The 18,682-nt window shown below is 47.3% G+C and overlaps 1 protein-coding gene across 1 annotated transcript in view; it reads left to right on the top strand.

Moving 5' to 3' along the window:
• The window catches only part of NOS1 (nitric oxide synthase 1), an 85,746-nt gene that overhangs the window by 56,107 nt on the left and 10,957 nt on the right, over positions 1 to 18,682 (top strand). The window contains 7 exon segments of the mRNA XM_065889527.1: positions 533 to 591; positions 1,690 to 1,791; positions 3,994 to 4,110; positions 8,024 to 8,198; positions 10,921 to 11,059; positions 11,280 to 11,358; positions 17,927 to 18,120. Of these exon segments, the coding sequence (XP_065745599.1) occupies positions 533 to 591; positions 1,690 to 1,791; positions 3,994 to 4,110; positions 8,024 to 8,198; positions 10,921 to 11,059; positions 11,280 to 11,358; positions 17,927 to 18,120 (865 nt within the window).

The following is an 18,682-nucleotide window of genomic DNA, read 5'->3' as shown; positions in this document are numbered from 1 at the left end:
TGAGATGAGCTTCTACCTGTTCTGGCACGTGTTTCCATCAGCAGAAAAGAGGGGCATCGGTTACACCTGCTATTCAGTAGCAAATCCTCCAAAGCCTCAAAGCCAGTGACCTCAGTTTGGGTCCAAGTTCTGCCAAGATAGGACAATTCCAAGTCTTCAGTCTATGGGTGTCCACTGACTAGCCGATCCCCAGTGAAAACGCTGTCACCTGAGTGAGCTACCTCTTTGGAATGGATGCTGCGATCAAGAGCTTGGTGTCCCCTGCTCCAGATGAAAGAAGCAGGGACAGTGTTTTTGTAGAAAGCCACAAAGGGGATTTGTGTGCTGGGGGGAGGTGAGGGGAGTCCACACCTGTAGCCCTTTATAAACAGCCCTCTTCCACATGTAGCACTGCTGCCCAGCCTGAGCCCCTGACGCCCCGGCCCCCGGGCATCAGGCTCCCCTTTTGCCGGTTAGGTCCCCAGAGCCTCTCCCCAGCCCCGTTCCAGATTTAATCGCGCCTGCCTTACATTTTGCTTGTCTCGGCCTCCAGAAATTTGGCTGCGCCTTGATGGAAATGAGGCATCCCAACTCTGTGCACGAGGAAAGGAAGTAAGTGAAAGACCCGCCAGCGTCACATGACACCCTGTGAGGGTAACTGAAAATTGTCTTTTGGCATCTGGGGCTCACATCTGAGTTCTGGGTAGTTTTGTGACCTGAAGTTCATTTGTGGCTGATTTTAGCCGGTGGGCGTCTATCGTCCTCTGGGGCGGATTATTTGGTCTTTGGTCACTTCACAGCCCTGTGCCTCAGTCTCTTTTTCCATCACCCTGGGTTTATTCCATCTGCATGAATTTTCTCATCTGTAAGAAGCAAATTAGAAAACAGATGTCAGCGTCCTGTGAAAAGCTGTGCACTGTGTAAATACCAGTTCTTACTGTGGCCGCCCTTTGGAAACCTACACTCAGAATCAGTGAGTTTCTTTCCCTAGAACTTTTCCGTCTGATGGAGTTGCATCCACTAACGTGGAGGCTGACCTCAAAAGATAGCTCGGGAATTCCCTGGCTGTCTAGTGGTTAGGACTTGGCACTTTCACTGCTGAGGGCCTGGGTTCAATCCCTGGTTTGGAACTATAGGATCCCACAAGCTACGCAGTGCAGGCAAAAAAAAAAAAAAAAAAAAAAAGAAAAGGATATCTCATAAGGTGAAAAATGCCTGAGGTCAAAAGATGTTCCTGGTAAAACGGCATCTAACATGGGGTTCAGTTCTAAAGATATTTCATAAGGTGACAAACACCCATAACCGAAATTACCCTTGAAAAACCCTTAAATCCCCCCGAAGTAGAGAACATAGGGCGTGCGCACACAGAGCTACCTTTCTGTGAGAGCATCTCAGTGTTTCCTCCACCACGGAACAGGTCTTAAGTTGAGCACTGGATGCCATGGCTGGCTGGTGGTTAGAGGCTGTGTCCTGCACAGCATCCCTCTTGGTTTTCTTTCAGCCAAGCACACATTGCCAAACTTGCCTACATTCCATATCCAGGGGACAGCTGAGTCCCTGGTGGTCAGCCTGCCTTCTGTGCTCAAGGCCAACATCTTAGTCCTCCCTCTCCCTGCCTCTCTCCTTCCCACCCTATCCTGGTGGCCTCCAGTAGGTCCCCCTCACCCCTCCTTCAGGGAGAGATAGGGCACCATCCATTCTCCCCTCTAGGTACCCAGAACCCTTGCGTTTATTTCCCCATAAAGGGCCTCCCCTCCCCTGAGGTGACACAGAAGTCCGCGGTCTGGCTGCAGCCCGTGACAGCCAGCGCAGGTAGAACATGTGTGTGCGCGCACACGAATGTGTGCACGTGTATGCCTTGCATTCACGTGTGTGCGTGAGTGGTGTGAGCGCTTGTGTGCATGTTGGTAGGTATGTGTGCGCACGCCCAATACTGCAGCATCCAAGGCCACACCCAGGTCTCAAGGAGACCTGAGTTCTAACCCAGGCCGTGAGACTAACACGCTGAGTAACCTTGAGCAAGCTGCTTGACCTCTCTGGGCCTCGTCTTTCTCATCTGCCAAATGGGGAGAAACTACCTCTGCCCCAACCACCTCTGGGAGCTGTTGCAAGGATCGAAGGATAATAACAAAGAGGAACGCATTTGGAAAAACCTCAAGCCTCATACAAACACAAGTGCTGTTATTTTTACCCCACAACCGTCAACCATCCTTCCCACACTAACAACACAGCCACCCCCTGATATGTTACAGGACGTATTTGGAGAAGTGACTCAATGTGAGACTATTTTTAGGGCAGCAAATACACTTACATATATTTAGAACTTTCCTGACGCTGGAGCGAAAACTTTGAAGAACATCCAGCTTAGGAACCCTGCTGCCAGAACGTGCAATTTCTTTTTCTGTCTTTTGCACTCAGATTTGTGTGTTGAGTTTTCGTGTTTGGGGTTTTGATTTGAGAGTTTTATGGAGTTTTTTAGTTTGGGGGTTTATTTTGTTTTGTTGCTCTTGGAGACGTTTTTGGTTTGGTTTGGTCTTTGCCTTATCTGAGAACAAGACTTACCACTTTTAAAGGAAAACTGGAAAACCATTCATGGTTTTGTTTTTTTTTTTTACACCTCGAGGCTCCTGAGCCTCTGATGCTGAGGTCCCAATGACATCTTTCTTCCCCTTTGAAACAACTTCATCAGAAATCCATTCTCTTTTCAGGCTGTGTCAGTGCTGAACATTTTTCAGCTTACTTGAAATGTGAAATGTGAGAGACCCTTGAAATGTCTAAAGACCAAAACTTTATTGAAAGAGAATGTTGTGATGGTTACCAGTGGGGAGAGGGAAGGGGGAGGTGCAAGACAGGGATAGGGGATTAAGAGGTACAAACTATTACGTATAAAATAAGCTACAGTGTTATATTGTACAACCCAGGGAATATAGTCAATATTTTATAATAACTATAAATGGAGTATAACATTCAAAACTTGTGAATCACTATATTACACACCTGTAACTTAATATCGTACATCAGCTATACTTCAATTTTTAAAAATGGAAAAAAATTTTTAAAAAGAAAGAGAATGTTGAATGGGGTAGTCCCGCACCATCCAATAAACCTTTCTACAGGCATATAAATGTTCTATATCTGTACCATCCTGTACGGCAGCCACGAACCACTCATGGCCGTTGAGAACTTGACACGAGGCTAGAGCACGTGGCGAAGAGAATGGTTCATTGTATTGAATTTGAGTGAATTTAACTTTAAATAGCCACACACAGCCAATGGCTACTGTAGTAGACAGCGCGAGTGTAGTTCTTGGCTACTCAGTGTGAGGAGAGGAGACCAGCAGCATCTCCTGTGAGAAATGCAGAATCTGAGGCCCTACCCTGGACCTACTGAATTAGGATGGGCTGCTTAATGAGATCTCAGAATGATTCCTGTACTCATTAAAATTTGGGAAGCAAGGAAACGTGGTCTGATGGGTAAGGAATGGACTGTTCTTCCTGTTCTTTCTCTCAAGTGTGGTCCAAAACTTTTTTTTTTTCAGTTTTAATACTTTTTTATCGAAGTACAGTTGATTTACAATGTTGTGTTAATTTCTGCTGTACAGCAGAGTGATTCAGTTATACACATATATACATTATTTTTCATATTCTTTTCCATTATGGTTTATCATAGGATATGGAATATAGTTCTCTGTGCTGATACAGTAGGACGTTGTGGTTTATCAATTCCGTATATAAAAGCTTACATCTGCTCCCCCCAACCTCCCACTCCATCCCTCCCCCCACCCCCTCCCCTTGGCAACCACCAACGGGTAGCATCAAATGATGTCTAGGTGTCATTTTTGGCAGGCAAGGGTGAGTTGATACATTCTAGACAAAGCCATAGGTGTGTTATGGTCTCACTCGAGACCCAAAGGAAGGCCCTAGAACCAGGACTGGTGATCTGGAGAGCCATCGGGTGTTGACCCCAGGAGGGGGCTCCAGGCCAGAGCTCACAGACTCTCTTTCATCTTGGCAGGAGCTACAAGGTTCGTTTCAACAGTGTTTCCTCCTACTCCGACTCCCGCAAATCATCGGGCGATGGGCCGGACCTCAGAGACAACTTTGAGAGCGCGGGACCCCTGGCGAATGTGAGGTGAGCAAGGGGCCCAGGGTGTCGGGGATGACGAAGGCTCTCGCGGAACTGGACTGAGTTACAAAGTGGGCTCTTTCTTGGGGGCCGGGGGGGTCTCCCTTCCATGTCTGTTTATCCCTCGAATAACCAGCTGCACTCTGGCTCTTTGGGGACATCCTGCCCCCGTTAAAGCACACTACCTGGACCCCTCCTGTGACCTCGTCCTATCACACTACTTCAGAGCCCCTGTCACCCAAGTTTCGCCCCATCACACAAATTTCACGTCATTTATGCTGAAGGATGTTAGTGCCCCACGCGCCACTCAGCGAGCTCCCTTTGTAAGTGCTGTTACTGGAGAATGAACTCGAGCTGGGGTCCAGGAGTCTCAGAGATCGAGTGAAAGTTAACATAGGTTAATATCTACTCCTTTTAAATCTACACTCATGCTTTTCATCTCATTCTCCTCTCTTCTGGGGACACACTACCATGACCCAGCGGTTCCCACCCTTGGGTGCTCATCAAAATCACCTGGAGGTGTTTGCAGTATACAGATTACCAAGCCCCACTTCCAGAGATTCTGATGTAGTTGGTCTAAAATTGGACCCAAGCATTGCTTTTTCTCTTTTTTTAAATCTCCCTAATTGCCTCCAATGTGCAGTCAGATTCAAAAAACTACTGTCCTGACCCCGTGTCACCCTAAAGCCTAGTCACGTCCCATGAGAGCATTTTAGATGGTACATGGACAGAGGTTTTATATTTCAGTGGTTGTGAATATGATTTAATGGGTATTTGGAAAGAAAGAAAACTGGATGTCAAGCCCTTGGTTTGACAGACATTGGTCAAGATGAGGCTTGATGTGAGCAGTGTGTTCAGGCCCGGCCACGAATCTCTTAGACCTTCACCAACTGAACCTTCTCCACACCGGCTCAGGATAGTGCCTAGCAGACGATAGAGAGCACAGGGTTCCTAGATATTCAAGTATTGTTTTCATCAGTACCCTTTTTGTTTTTGGCTCAGTCACGCGGCTTTCGGGATCTTAGCTCCCTGACCAGGGATCGAACCCGGGGCCGTGGCAGTGAAAGTGCCGAGTCCTAACCACTGGACCACCAGGAAAGTGCCCATCAGTACGCTTCTTAATAAACTTTATTTATTTAAAGCAGTTTTAGCTTCACAGCAAAACTGAGGAGAAGGCACAGATTTGCCATATACTCCCTGCCCACCCCCACCCCCCCCCCACACACAGACACACAGCCTCCTCTACCATCAGCATGCCCCACCACGGTGGTGCATTTACACAACTGGTGAAGCTACACTGACACACCATTGTCACCCAGGGCCCATAGTTTACATTAGGGTTCACCCTTGAACTGATGGGTTTTGACATCAGTTCATTTTCTTTAGCTTGACGTTGAAACATCCATGGTTTGACGGTCAGACCTATTTCTCCCTTACTAAATCTATCATGGCTTAGAGCAGGGGTTGGCAAACTACAGCCCATGGGCCAAATTCAGCCTGGCCACTGTATACTTTTGTACAGACCATGAGCTCAGACTGGTTTTTACAGAAGAACAATTACAATTTATTTGATGATAGAAAACATTACCTTTGAACCCCAATTAAGCAAAATGCTGTCCCCCCAAAAAAGAATTCCATTCTTCTCATTAGTAGACATATATAACTAAAAAATTGTACCGAGCAACTATTATTATTGTATTTTTAATTTTGTCCAAAATTATGCAGGAATATATTTTCTTTTTTGTCATATGGGTATCTACATAATAGCTTTGATTTTCCTTCTTGTCCTACAAGCCTGAAAATATTTACTGTCTGGCCCCATGTATAATAAGTTTGCCAACTTCTGTTTTGGAAGCTTAAAATAGGAATTTTGAAACCATAAGATGAAGACTGTGATGAAATGTGAACCTAGGAAGTGGCTGTGACACAGGCCTTCAGGTGCATCAGGAAGCTTGTTAATGGATGAATCACCCAGACCAACTCTTAGTGAACACCAGTGGGTTTGAATAGCCAGTGAGTACAAATTAAAAGCAAAGTAAACAGCACTACTAAGTAAATAACAGTATAGGTGGTAGTCAAGTATGGCGGGTGTCTCGAACGTAATAAATATTGGAGGTTCGGGGAACAATGCCTTAACCGCAAGGCATGGCTAGCGCGAAGAGTTTCCAACTCTGTGTTAGGCTAAGGGATGGCTGGGAGGCAGAAGTGCTGCTTCCTGCATCCTTTAACCAGTCCTCTCCTGGCCACCGGCTCTTTCCACCTGTCAGGCCACTGCCCTGCGGGGAAAAGGTGAGGAATCCAGCTAAAGGAGGATTGTGGGTGAAGGACTGCCAGGGAAACATGCTACCTAATCCCACATCCTTCCCTTGGAAAGGCTCTGGCACCCCAGGGAAAGAAGGGCAGGAGAGGAGAGGAGAATGAGATGAAAAGCATAAATGTAGATTTAAAAGGAGTAGATATTAACCTATGTTAACCTTCACTTGATCTCTGAGACTCCTGGACCCCAACTCAAATTCATTCTCCAATAACAGAGGGTCCCTTCCCAACTTGCCCCACCTCCTTCCTTCATCCTCCATCGCAATCTTTCACCACCCTGGCTCCATCATTCTAAAAAAGAGATTCAAGAGCAGAGCCAGACCCTGTAAAGAGTAGGCTAAATAGCCCCACTCCTTGACTTGTCTGAACTGGCAGTCACCACGGAACCCTCCAACATGGGAAAGAAGCAAGTTGGGGTGTTGTTCGTATCCCACTTATAAACCTGTCCATCCAGTCCCAATGAGGTCAAGACCCACAGCCAGGACCGAGTCCTGGAAATGTGACATCAAGTCTCTGCAGGACTGAGGGGCCACCTGGGACACAGCCCTCCACTTCCCAGACTTCAGAAAAATCTCATTAACTTGACGCCCGTTGATTCAAACACCGACACTTTCTTGGTGGTATCTATGCAAAGAGACTTTGTGAAGCAAATCAATTTCACAGGTATTGCAAGGGGTGGAGCCAGCATATTTATAAACCTTTCAATCCCTTTTAGAAGAACCTGTTTACACACCAACACTGGATGAGTTAATGACAAGTCCTGATCTCCTCGTTAACACAGGTCCCCTAGAACTGCTATGCTAGGGTTTTCATTCTCTTTGTACTTAAAACTAACCTGATTGTATCATGAGTAGAGTCAAGTCTTCCTCTAATGTAGACTCATTTCCCCAATTAGTCCAGCTTAGAAGTGGACACACAAGAAACAGCCAATTGTTCTGGGTCACCACTGTCCCCAACTCATCCTCCTTAGGACCAACTGGGACTTTTCTCCTGAGGACAGTAATACCTAGCAGAGACCAGAAGGAAGGGAGAGAGGGCTGGGGGCTCCCAGGCTTAAAGACGGCCTTCCCCAGATGGGCTTGGGGTAGTCTGACCATCACAGGCTAAACACCATCCTTCTGGAGATACCAGAGGTCTTTGTCTGCTTGGGCAGCCATAACAAAATACCATGCACTGGGGGACTTCAACAGTAGAAATTTATTTTCTCACAGTTCTGGAGGCTAAAAGTCCAAGATCAAGGTGCCAGTAGGATTGGTTTCTGGTGAGCCGTCTCTTCCTGGCTTGCAGACAGCCACCTTCTTGCTGTGTCCTCACATGGCCTTTCCTCTGTGAGCGTGTGGTGGGGGGAGAGAAAAAGAGAGAGCTCTCTGGTGCCTCTCCCTCTTCTTAAAGGACACCAGTCCTATTGGATTAGGGCCCCACCCTTATGACCTCATTTGACCTCAGTTACCTCCTTGAAGGCCCCATCTGCAAATATGGTCACATTGGGAGAGAGTGCTTCAACATATGAATTTGGGGGGACATAACAGTCCATAACCCCAGACACCCCCCCGCAACGCCTCCCTAGTCCCCTAGCCTGGAACTTCTGTTGTCTTCTTGGCAGGTTCTCCGTGTTTGGCCTTGGCTCGCGGGCGTACCCTCACTTCTGCGCCTTTGGACACGCCGTGGACACCCTCCTGGAAGAGCTGGGTGGGGAGAGGATCCTGAAGATGAGGGAGGGGGATGAGCTCTGTGGGCAGGAAGAGGCTTTCAGGACCTGGGCCAAGAAGGTCTTCAAGGTAACCATCTACCCAGATCTCAGAGACCCAGGGGGAGAAATCATGTCCCCAGTGACCCCCAAGGACAGAGTACCTAAACCATCAGAGATAGAAGAAACTTGAGAAAATCCTTGGTACTTCCCTCACGTATCCAATCAGGAGACAGCTTCAAACAATTCAGATGAGTTTGGGTGGTCCTAAGATACACAATTTCCAACCAGAATCCAACCTCCTGCATTAAGGGTAAAGAGTTGGTCTATAAAACATTATAGAGTCTTGGAATTTCAGGGCTGGGAGGAATCCATCCCTCACTCACATTTGGTAGACAAGTAAACAAAAAAACATAGTGTTGGTTAGCCAAACCAGGGGGCCATGCCTCGGGCTGGATCTCAGATCTCACCAGTTTATCTGCTTCGACAATCTTATTCCTCTTGTGCTAGATCTTCAATGACCTATACGGTAGCCACTAGCAACAAGTGATCATTTAAATTTAAATGTAGACTGAGTAACATTAAATATGATGAATGGATAAACTAAACGTTGTGTGTCCGTACAAAGGAATATTATTTGGACGTAACAAGGTAGGAAGTGCTCACACACGCTACAAGGATGAACCTTGAAAACACGCGCTAAGTGAAAGAAGCCAGACACAAGGGACACTTACTGTATGATTCCATTTACATGAAATGTCCAGAATAGGCCAATCCATAGAGACAGAAAGTAGATTAGTGGTTGCCAGGGGTTTGGTGGCGGGAGTGGAAAATGGCTGTGGCTGCTAATGGGTACAGGGTTTCTTCTGGGTCGAGGGAAATGTTCTGAAACTGGATAGTGATGGTGATGGTACAACCTTGTAAACAACGTATATACAACTAGATGTAAATTGAGCAGAACTTAAAATTCCACACCTCAGCTGCGCAAGCCACATTTCATGCGCTCAGTAGCCACTAGTGGCTAGTGGCTACCATAGTAGACAATTAGAATGTTTCCATCATGATAGGACATCCTATTGGATAGCGTTATTCTAGATATGAGGTCGAGAATAAACGAGCAATGGCCTCCATATGCACGTGGGGCGTGGTGCAATTGGCCATCCTGGGAAAAACAGAAAAGCAATGAATGTGGACCCACCTTTGCCTGCTCCTTCTTTGGCCCTGGAATGCTTTGTCATCAGCAGCCCCAGGAGAAAGGGGACTGTGCAACCTTCTGTCAGTCAGTTGACACTTTTCATCCTCACAAAGGAGCAAAAGGGGAAACTGAGGCCCCTGAGCTATAAGGATATGTGAGTGAGGAGGCTGTGTTGGTAATCTTGTGCCAGCATTTCTTCCTAGGCAAAGAGAACCAGGATAACTTGGCTCTGTTTCTACCTGGAGATAATTGTGTGGTTCTTGACTTCAATCGGGCAACATTGGGCATCCCAGAAGCAGGGCCTGTTACAAGCTATCATACCCGTTAAGCTATCACATCCCTCATCCTCCCAGCCAACTCCCAGCCCTACCCGCCACTAAATCTACTTTGTGTCTCTATAAATTTGCCTATTCTGGACACTTGATATGAATGGAATCATAACATGTGGTCTGTTATAACTGACTTCTTTCACTTAGCTTAATGCTTTCCTGGTGCGTCCACATTATCGCATATATCAGTACTTCATTCCTTTTTATGGCCAAAATAATATTCCATTTTATAGATATACCATATTTTATTTCTCCACTCATCAGCAAATGGACATTTGGATTATTTTAAAATCAACATGAGGCCAAAAAGTGGTATTAAAAAAACCTACCTTTGAAAACCTTTGGAATTATCCATGGTTTTTAACCTCCAAGAATCTGAATTCTGAACAGTAATTCTTAGAATCAGGAAAGTTGGGGAACTTACAAACTGGGCAAAAAAAGAAAAAGAAAAATTTTATACGCAGGTATCCAAACATGCAATATATCCTGCCTTACTATAATTTTTAAATCTTTAGAGGAAGATAGGAAATTTCTAAGGTTTTTACTTTCTTGTTTAATGTTAAGGCTCTGCAAAAGTTGGTTTTAGAAATAAGTGACATAAGAGAGTTACATATTAAATAGAGGTTAGGTCCCAAAGTCAATAGTGAATGTGGTATGTCCAGCCCATCAAAGGCACTCAAAAAGGGTGGATTGGTTGATGAGTGGATAAATGGATGGAGAGAAGGATGGATGGGTGGGTGGATGGATGGATGGAAGGAAGGAAGGAGGGAGGGAGGGAAGGAAGGGAGGAAGAGAGGATGGAGGGAGGATGGGTGGATGGATGGAGGAATGGATGGATGGGTGGATGAATAGAAAGATGGATGGATAGATGGAAGGAGGGAGGGAAGGAAAGGAGGAAGGGAGAGAGGGAGGAAAGGAGGATGGATGGATGAATGGAGGGATGCAATGGAGGGAAGGAGGATGGGTGGAGGGGCTGATGGATGGATGGATGGATGGATGGATGGATAGGTGGATGAATGGATGGAAGGGAGGAATGGAAGGAGGGAGGGAGGGTGGGTAGATGAGTGGGTGGATGGGTTGATGGGTGGGTGGATGGGTGGAGGGATGGATGGATGGGTGGATGAACGGAAGGAAGGAAGGAATGGAGGGAGGAGGAGGGTGGATGGATGGGTCGGTGAATGGGTTGATGGGTGGACGGATGGAAGGATGGATACATGCTATGACTTGGAGCTGTTGGGAGTCACGCTGCTGGCTGAAAGAGGTCACTGAAAGCCCCGTGTGTGCCACAGGCAGCCTGTGATGTGTTCTGCGTGGGAGATGACGTCAACATTGAGAAAGCAAACAACTCCCTCATCAGCAATGACCGCAGTTGGAAGAGGAACAAGTTCCGCCTCACCTACGTCGCCGAAGCTCCAGAACTCACACAAGGTACCTCCCACCACACACCTGGGGAGATGTTCATGACAGCGGGGGGAAAGGAAGACAGGAGTTCTCACCTCCGAAAGGTCCTTAGAGGAGGTGGGCTTCACTGCTTTGGTCTCCCTTAGTTCAGTCCTCCCGGTAAAGAGAGGGTCAGGAGAAGCTGGAGACTTTTTACTGACAACTGTTTAACTCCATCACAGGAAGACCGTTGTTCTTCTCCCCCCAGGTCTATCCAGTGTCCACAAAAAGCGGGTCTCAGCCGCTCGACTCCTCAGCCGTCAAAACCTTCAGAGTCCTAAATCCAGGTAGGAACACCTTGGCCCCTTTGGGTTCCCCACCTGTGCCCCAGATGCCACCCACAACAAGGAAGGAGGACTCCGAGGACCGGCTTCCTATTACCATTCTAAGGGTCCTCGAGACCCCCTTGCCACTAGCATCTTGGTTTCCTGCTTTCCCTTTGCCAAGCTCCAACCTGCAGGGATGAAAAAAGTAAATGGTGACGATCCTTGTGGAAAGGGGAAAGAGAAAGGTTTTTCGAGGAATTTTTAATAGAGTTTTTCAGACTGCAATGTGCATCTTAGTCAGAAATCACTTAGTCCCGACATCTCCCTGTGGGTGATTCTTCTCTGCTGTCCTGAGAAATGCCTGCTCAGTCTCTGTTTAAATTCCTCTGGGATGACGGGAGGTTTATTAACCTGTAAAACAGCCCTGTCTGTGTTTTGAGGTCCTGATTGTTAGAAATTATCTTCCTATTCCTTATAACCAAAGCAAATGTTCCTAGCACTTCATTTTGATCCTAAGTTGCTCTCTCCAGTGACACCCAAAACAGAGTCAGTTCTTCCAAATGAGAGGGCTGCCAATAGCCAAGGACAGTGACCGATCTCTCCCTGGTCCTCATTCCTTCCAACTGCTCTTCCTGAGACCTGGTTTCCCAAACCTTTTGCTTTAGTAAAAAGACACACTCTGGGGCTTCCCTGGTGGCGCAGTGGCTGAGAGTCTGCCTGCCGATGCAGGGGACGCGGGTTCGTGCCCCGGTCCGGGAAGATCCCACATGCCGCGGAGCGGCTGGGCCCGTGAGCCATGGCCGCTGAGCCTGCGCGTCCGGAGCCTGTGCTCCGCAACGGGAGAGGCCACAACAGTGAGAGGCCCGGGTACCGCAAAAAAATAAAAAAAAGACACACTCTGTCCTGCTGGAAATGTCATTCCCAGCCCTGGTCACAGTGCAGTGGAGGTCCTGTGATCACTACCAAGTGCACTAAGGCTATTATTACCATCCCCGATCTGGATAGGATGCTCTAATGCCGCCCAGGATTGCAGGTGTTGTCCTAACAGCCATGCTGCTCTCCCATTAAGCTTACGTCCTTGCTGCTCGTGGACTTGAAGTCTTTTCAGAATGATCAGGCCAGGTCTCTGCATCCCTCTACTTGTATAAGTAAATTTTTTGGCAGTAAAGAAAAGTCTTTGCATTGATTCCTGTTGAATGGAATCTTTTTCACTTTGCAGTTTTGGCCCATGAAGTTCTTTTGAGATCTTGATTCTTTGCCTGGCATAGTACAAAGGGTGGGCTCTCCAGCTGGACAGCCGTGGGTTCTGACCCCAGTGCTGCCACATGTCAGCTGTGTGACCTTGGGCAAGTCCCTTGGGTCTTCTGAACCCCTATCTCCTTACCTAAAATGAGATCGATGGCTATAAAGATTGCCAATGTTTATCTAGTACTTTCCGTGTTCCAAGCACTGTTTTGAGTCCTCTCTGTGCAGGATCTCCCAGAGTTCTGACCCGCCCAGGAAGTAAGTACTAGTATCATCCACGTTTTAAATATGAAAAATGACAATTAGAAAATGCAAGTGACCTTTCAAGGCCACACAGGCTCAGTTCTCTGACTCCAAGGTCAAAATGCCAAATGGCTTTACCTATGGCCTCACCAGCATCACACAAGGCTGCTGTGAGTATTAGAAGCAACACACACAAAGCAGCTAGCGCATCCCTCATTCCCATTACTATTCCTTACCCGTCCCAGCTTCATACACCTGCAAATTTAGTATGTGTGCTCTCTACGTGGACTTAAAACCTTTTTTTAAGATTGAAGTATAGTTGATTTACACTGTTGTGTTAATTTCTGCTGTACAGCAAAGTGATTCAGTTATACATATACATACGTTCTTTTTTTTAATATTCTTTTCCATTGTGGTTTATCATAGGATATCGAATATAATTCCCTGTGCTATACAGTAGGACCTTATTGTTTATCCATTCTATATATAAAAGCTTACACCTGCCAAACCCAACCTCCCACTCCATCCCTCCCCCACCCCCCTTCCCCTTGGCAACCACAAGTCTGTTTCTCTGTGCCTGGATGTAAAACTTTTGATAAAGTGGTCAACAGGCTGGAGCCCCAGGGCTCTCATGTTCTCTCCCAGATCCTCAAACACTAAAGAAATGGATTGGGAAATTAATCCATTTGAATAATTAGTTAAATGCAATATTCAGGGCATACTGATCTCTGATACAGAAAGGGACTCATTTGAAATACGCATCGTACTCCCCATTTCCATCCTGTGGAAAAGTACAACTTCAGTAGCATTGGAAGAGAAGGGACTAAGAATCTACTGGAAATTTCTTTCAGTGACAAACTGTGAAAGCCTAGATCACAAAAATTACTCCCCAAACCACAGTACGTAAAAAGCAAGGTAATTTGCAAATGTTTTGATGCTGAGTTGGACTGAAGTCCCAGAATAATCCCCGATCCACCTCTGGAAAGGACAGTTAACTCTGAGTGACTTACAAGAAGATATTTCAACAAGGTTAGGAACCAGAAGAAGGACAGTATTAAAATCAGTTATGGATTAGCTCAAAAAGGACCAAATGGTGTCTAGATGTTTAACTCTTTAAAAGCACACTCCATAGCACTACCTATTTTCAGGTTTACTACCATTTCCAGCTTTATACGGTTGTTGTTTTGTTTTTGTTTTTTTTTAAGAATAACTGAGCAAAAAAGCATGACTCTCTCTCCTGTTTTCCCCTGCCCAAGGCCAAAGTCCAGCTGTTTGAGCCAAGAGACCATAGCAAGATATCATGTATCACACACCCACCACTCCCACCCCTAACAAGAGACCCTTAATTGCAAGCAAAGTGCTTAAGAGGAAATAAGCCACCTTTTGAAGGTGGTCCTTGCAACTCTAAAGAGAAAAGTGACCGCAGTTACTGCCTGGCCAGGAAATAAGTTTTCTACATATGGCAATTAGCAAACAATACAGAAAAGAGTATTATGGAGCACTAATGGGCGGGGTGTGGATCATAGGTCCTAGAAGTCAGAAGGAGGAGGGGAAACGCCTGGTAGGCTTTAGATAGGCTAGTGAATAGAGGGGGGACATCTAGGAAGAGAGAATAGGAGCAAAGATGCTGAAGGGGCCCTGAGAGCTGGGGTATCTCAGAGAAAGATGGGACATTATAACGGAGAGTTCTTGGTGGGAGAACTCTTAATTCCCAGCTACCCTCTGATAAAATTGCTTCTCTCCAGCCTTCACCATCTCAACAGAAGACATCAACATTTGGCTTAAGCCCAAGACTTAAGCATCCTCCCAGCCGCCTCGCTTTCCCTCCCACTATCCATCCAACTCTCAGCTCGTACTGTGGGTCTTGTGTTTCAACTACATCTCAGACCTACATCCACCACCTTAAAGCAAGGCCACGATCGTCTGTGGTCTGAGTGCCTGCCATAGATTCCTAACTTGTCTCCTTGTTTCTTGACCTTTCTCTCAAAGATCCATTTTCCCAATAGCAGGCAGACTAATCTTTTAAGAATGTAAATGGAAGCCTGTCCATCCACAGCTTCACATCCTCCAATGGTTTCCCACTGGACTTAGGAAACCTTCAAACTCCTTTGCCATGACAGGTCATGACAAGACCCTCATGATCTGGCCTCTGCCTAGCTCTCTGATCTCCTCTGTACCACCCACCCCTGGGTTGACCCCTCTTCCAAACACTCCAGTCCTCTTTCCCTTCCTCAAATGTGCCACACTTTTTCCAACCTCAGGGCCTTTGCACATGCTGCTTCCCCTTTCAGGAACACTCTTCCCCCAGGTCTTTGCATGGCCGTTCCTTCTCATTCTTCAGATCTCTGCTTAAGTGTCAAATCACCAGAGAGGCCTCCTTGACCATACTTATCTGCCAGGCACTTAGCCCACTGCCCCCACCCATCAGCATCCAGCCATCCTCATCACCAGCCCCATGTGAGATCTTTCTAAGTTACTTCTCAATGAGAATCAGGCCCTTTGTTATCTTTATCCATCACTCTCTCACCAGTGCCTAGAACAGTGCCTGACACTCAGTACAAATTTGTTGAAGGTATGAACCTTATTCACTCAAACTGCTCACAACAGACACTGTTTACTCTTTTCCTTGAAGAACAAACATGAGCTATTTTTTTTTTCCATTCAATGCTGGACGTTAGCAGACTGTTCTTTCATCTGCGAACCTGTCATTGAACCATTGCCGAGTGTGTGTGTGTGTGTGTGTGTGTGTGTGTGTGTGTGTGTGTGTGTGTTATGCTCCTGTAGGTGAATATAAATACATCACAGGCAGGGGATACTCTGGGGGAAAGGGCTCAAATGGCTCTACCTTCCCAATGTTGCCCTTTTTGCCTCCCCTAAAACTTTTCAATGGCCCATATGTGTCCCAAGCTTTTTTTTTTTTTTTTTTTTTTTTTTTTTTTTAAGGCTTAGAAAATCCTATACTTAGAAACCCCCAGCAGAACTGAGATGTAGGACAATTAGTCTCCAGGCTACTGCTACCCACTGGGGGATCAGCTTCCTGCAAAGCTTCAAGGACCAGCCCACTGCCCACCACATGGTCCTAGGGCCATGCAGCCATTCACTGCCGGGATTCTCCACATGCCATACCTTGGTCAGCGGCTTGCAAAGTGTCCGTGGTCAAATTCCCAGCAGAGCCGGGGCCCACCTTGTGGCCCACCTGCCAGCTCCATTCCCATCCCTGCCTCTTATCCGCCAGACCACCTTCCGCCACGTTCAAGAGGACTTAGGGGAAATGGCTGTGCGTGTGAGCCAGCTCAGCAAGTTCGGGTCCTCCGCATTTCGATTTCGTACTGGCCAAAGGAACAGAGGCAAATATACTTCTGAAGGAAATCATGATGATCTGGGAGAAAGTAGGATCTGATTTGTGGGCCTTTCAAAGGCTTCCCCTGGTAGGCGCTGGAGGCTCCCAAATTAGCAACCCCACAGCGCCCTCTGCTGGTTATCAGCCTCCGCCGATCACCTTCCTGGAGCTGGCAGGGGGTGATGATTGATGCCTTGCTCTCCAGGAACCAAAAAATTGGTATGAGCTCAGAACACAATCAGTCGCGCAAGCGCATTTAATGGGTAAGATCAGTGCCCCAGAGAGAATAAAATCTTCCCCGGGGAAGGAGAGTGGTACCCCACACCCCACCACCATCATTCACAATTTCAGTTACCAAGATCCCCCCCCCCATACTAAGGATAGGGGTGCCGTGCAAAATATGCCAGCACAACTATTTTTAATAATGGCGGCTATTTGCAGCACAAAAGGCCCCTTGGCTGTGCCAAAAGCTCCTTTAAATAGCGAGTCCCATTGGTCTATTCAAGTGCTGATTTACATACCGCGGAGAATGTAGAAACTTCACGTTGAATATCAAGTGTCTCTGTCAACCAAAAACCAGTTGGCAAGGAAGAAAACAGCGGATCTGAAAATGCGAATGTAACTCAAAGAATACAAAAACGATTTGATTTACCAAAGCGTGGTCATCCATCCCAGAGTTTTCAGGTATAAAAATGTGGTATATCTGTACTAAAACTTTAAAGAGGACCAGAATAATCCTAGTCTGAGAATTCATTCTTAGCACAGAGCTCCTGCACTTGAAATCCAAAAATCAAAAGAAACGGCATGACCTGGCAGGCATCAACGAGTTTCTCTCCGGGTTTTCTCCTTAGTTCCGTAAATTTTATAATACCATGGGATTTGTGCACAACGAGAACCTGAGTTTAAGGCCAAGTTCTTTTCCCTTTTCCATGACAAGATGAGGACCCTGGTTGCAAAAGCGGGTGGAGCTTGGGATTTCTAGGAGAGACGGAATTTCACAGAATGGGGACATCGTTGCCTGTGGCTCCAATGGGCTAGTGGTTCCTGGCAGAACTCTGATTGGTACAGAGAACAGAGCCTATTCCAGTAGCTGGTTAATCCTGAGGGTCTGAGGTTCCTACAAACAACAAATGTTTTTTGAACGCCTACTACGTGCCATGCACTGTCCTAGGTGCCAGAATAGAGCAGTGGAAAAAACCAGACAAATTCCTTGCCCTCTAGAGTTTACATTGTCCTGGGGGCCAGGGGGCAGGCAGGGGGGACAGACCACAAAGCATGTAAAGGAGTAAACTCTGCTGGAGGTCAGTGGATGGTAAGTGCTACGGAGGAAAGAAACGCAGGGACAGGGAGCCAGGAAAGCAGAGATGTCTGGGAACTGAACCCTGGGGTGCTCCAGTTAGGGGAGATGAGAAGGAACTGGCAAAGGAGACTGAAGAGGAGCAGCCAGAGAGAAGATCAGGAGAGCCTGGGATGCTCGAGAGAAGGGTATTGAGGAGGAGGAAGTGGACAGCTGCGTCCAGTGCTGGTCGGATATGACCACAGTGAGCGCTGGGAGCTGGCGGTCGGATTTGCCACGAGGAGCCCGTGGGTGACCTTGCTGAAAGCCGCGGCGTGGAGTGATGGGGCCAGGAGTCTGATTGGCCTGAGCCCCAAAGAGAATGGAAGGAGGGGAGTTGCAGCCGCAAGGACAGACAGAGGAGCCGAGGAGGTGGGCAGAAGCTGGTGGCCCTCATCCCGCTGTTCCCCTGCTCTACCCTCCAGCCGATCAACCATCTTCGTGCGTCTCCACACCAACGGGAATCAGGAGCTGCAGTACCAGCCTGGGGACCACCTGGGCGTCTTCCCCGGCAACCACGAGGACCTCGTGAATGCCCTGATCGAGCGGCTGGAGGACTCAACCCCGGTCAACCAGCTGGTGAAGGTGGAGCTGCTAGAGGAGCGAAACACGGCTTTGGGTAACTATGGCCGGGCTACACCCAAGGGTGCTTCCCTTCTCCAGGGAGTCCCAAAGGCAGTGGGTATCTGGGGAAGAGGAGACTTGTCTCCTCAATCACCATTCCAGGTAGGAGAGTGGTCCTCTGTCACCCCCAGCTTACGAGACCGAACACTCCTCCTTTCTCATGGTTGAATAACTTTGGCCCAACTGGCTAAGCTAATGAATGTCCGTGAAGCCAGGACACTGATAGTTCATCTTCGAGCCAAAGGGGCTTCTACCTTCCTTCATCAGCTAGACACTGATCTTAGCAGAGGCTACTCGTCTAACTTCCTTCATCACCCCTGCCTCACTGCCACCAAGTAAATAGCAGCTGGAGTCCGCCCATGCCTCCTCTTAGGATCCAAAGGCACCCTATGAAGCCCAGTGGTCCATTGGGATTGAACCATATTTCTGACCAAATCAGATGAAGTCCCAACCTGTTTCAGGGACCATCCTTGACCTTCCTATTGAATAACTTTCCAAGGTAAATGGGTCTCCGTGCTTCATCTCAGTAGCCGCAGGTGAGCTCAGAACTCAGGTAC

The sequence above is a fragment of the Phocoena phocoena genome, chromosome 13, assembly GCF_963924675.1.
Source record: "Phocoena phocoena chromosome 13, mPhoPho1.1, whole genome shotgun sequence".
NCBI lineage: Eukaryota > Metazoa > Chordata > Mammalia > Artiodactyla > Phocoenidae > Phocoena > Phocoena phocoena.
This window is presented reverse-complemented; position numbering and strand designations above follow the sequence as displayed.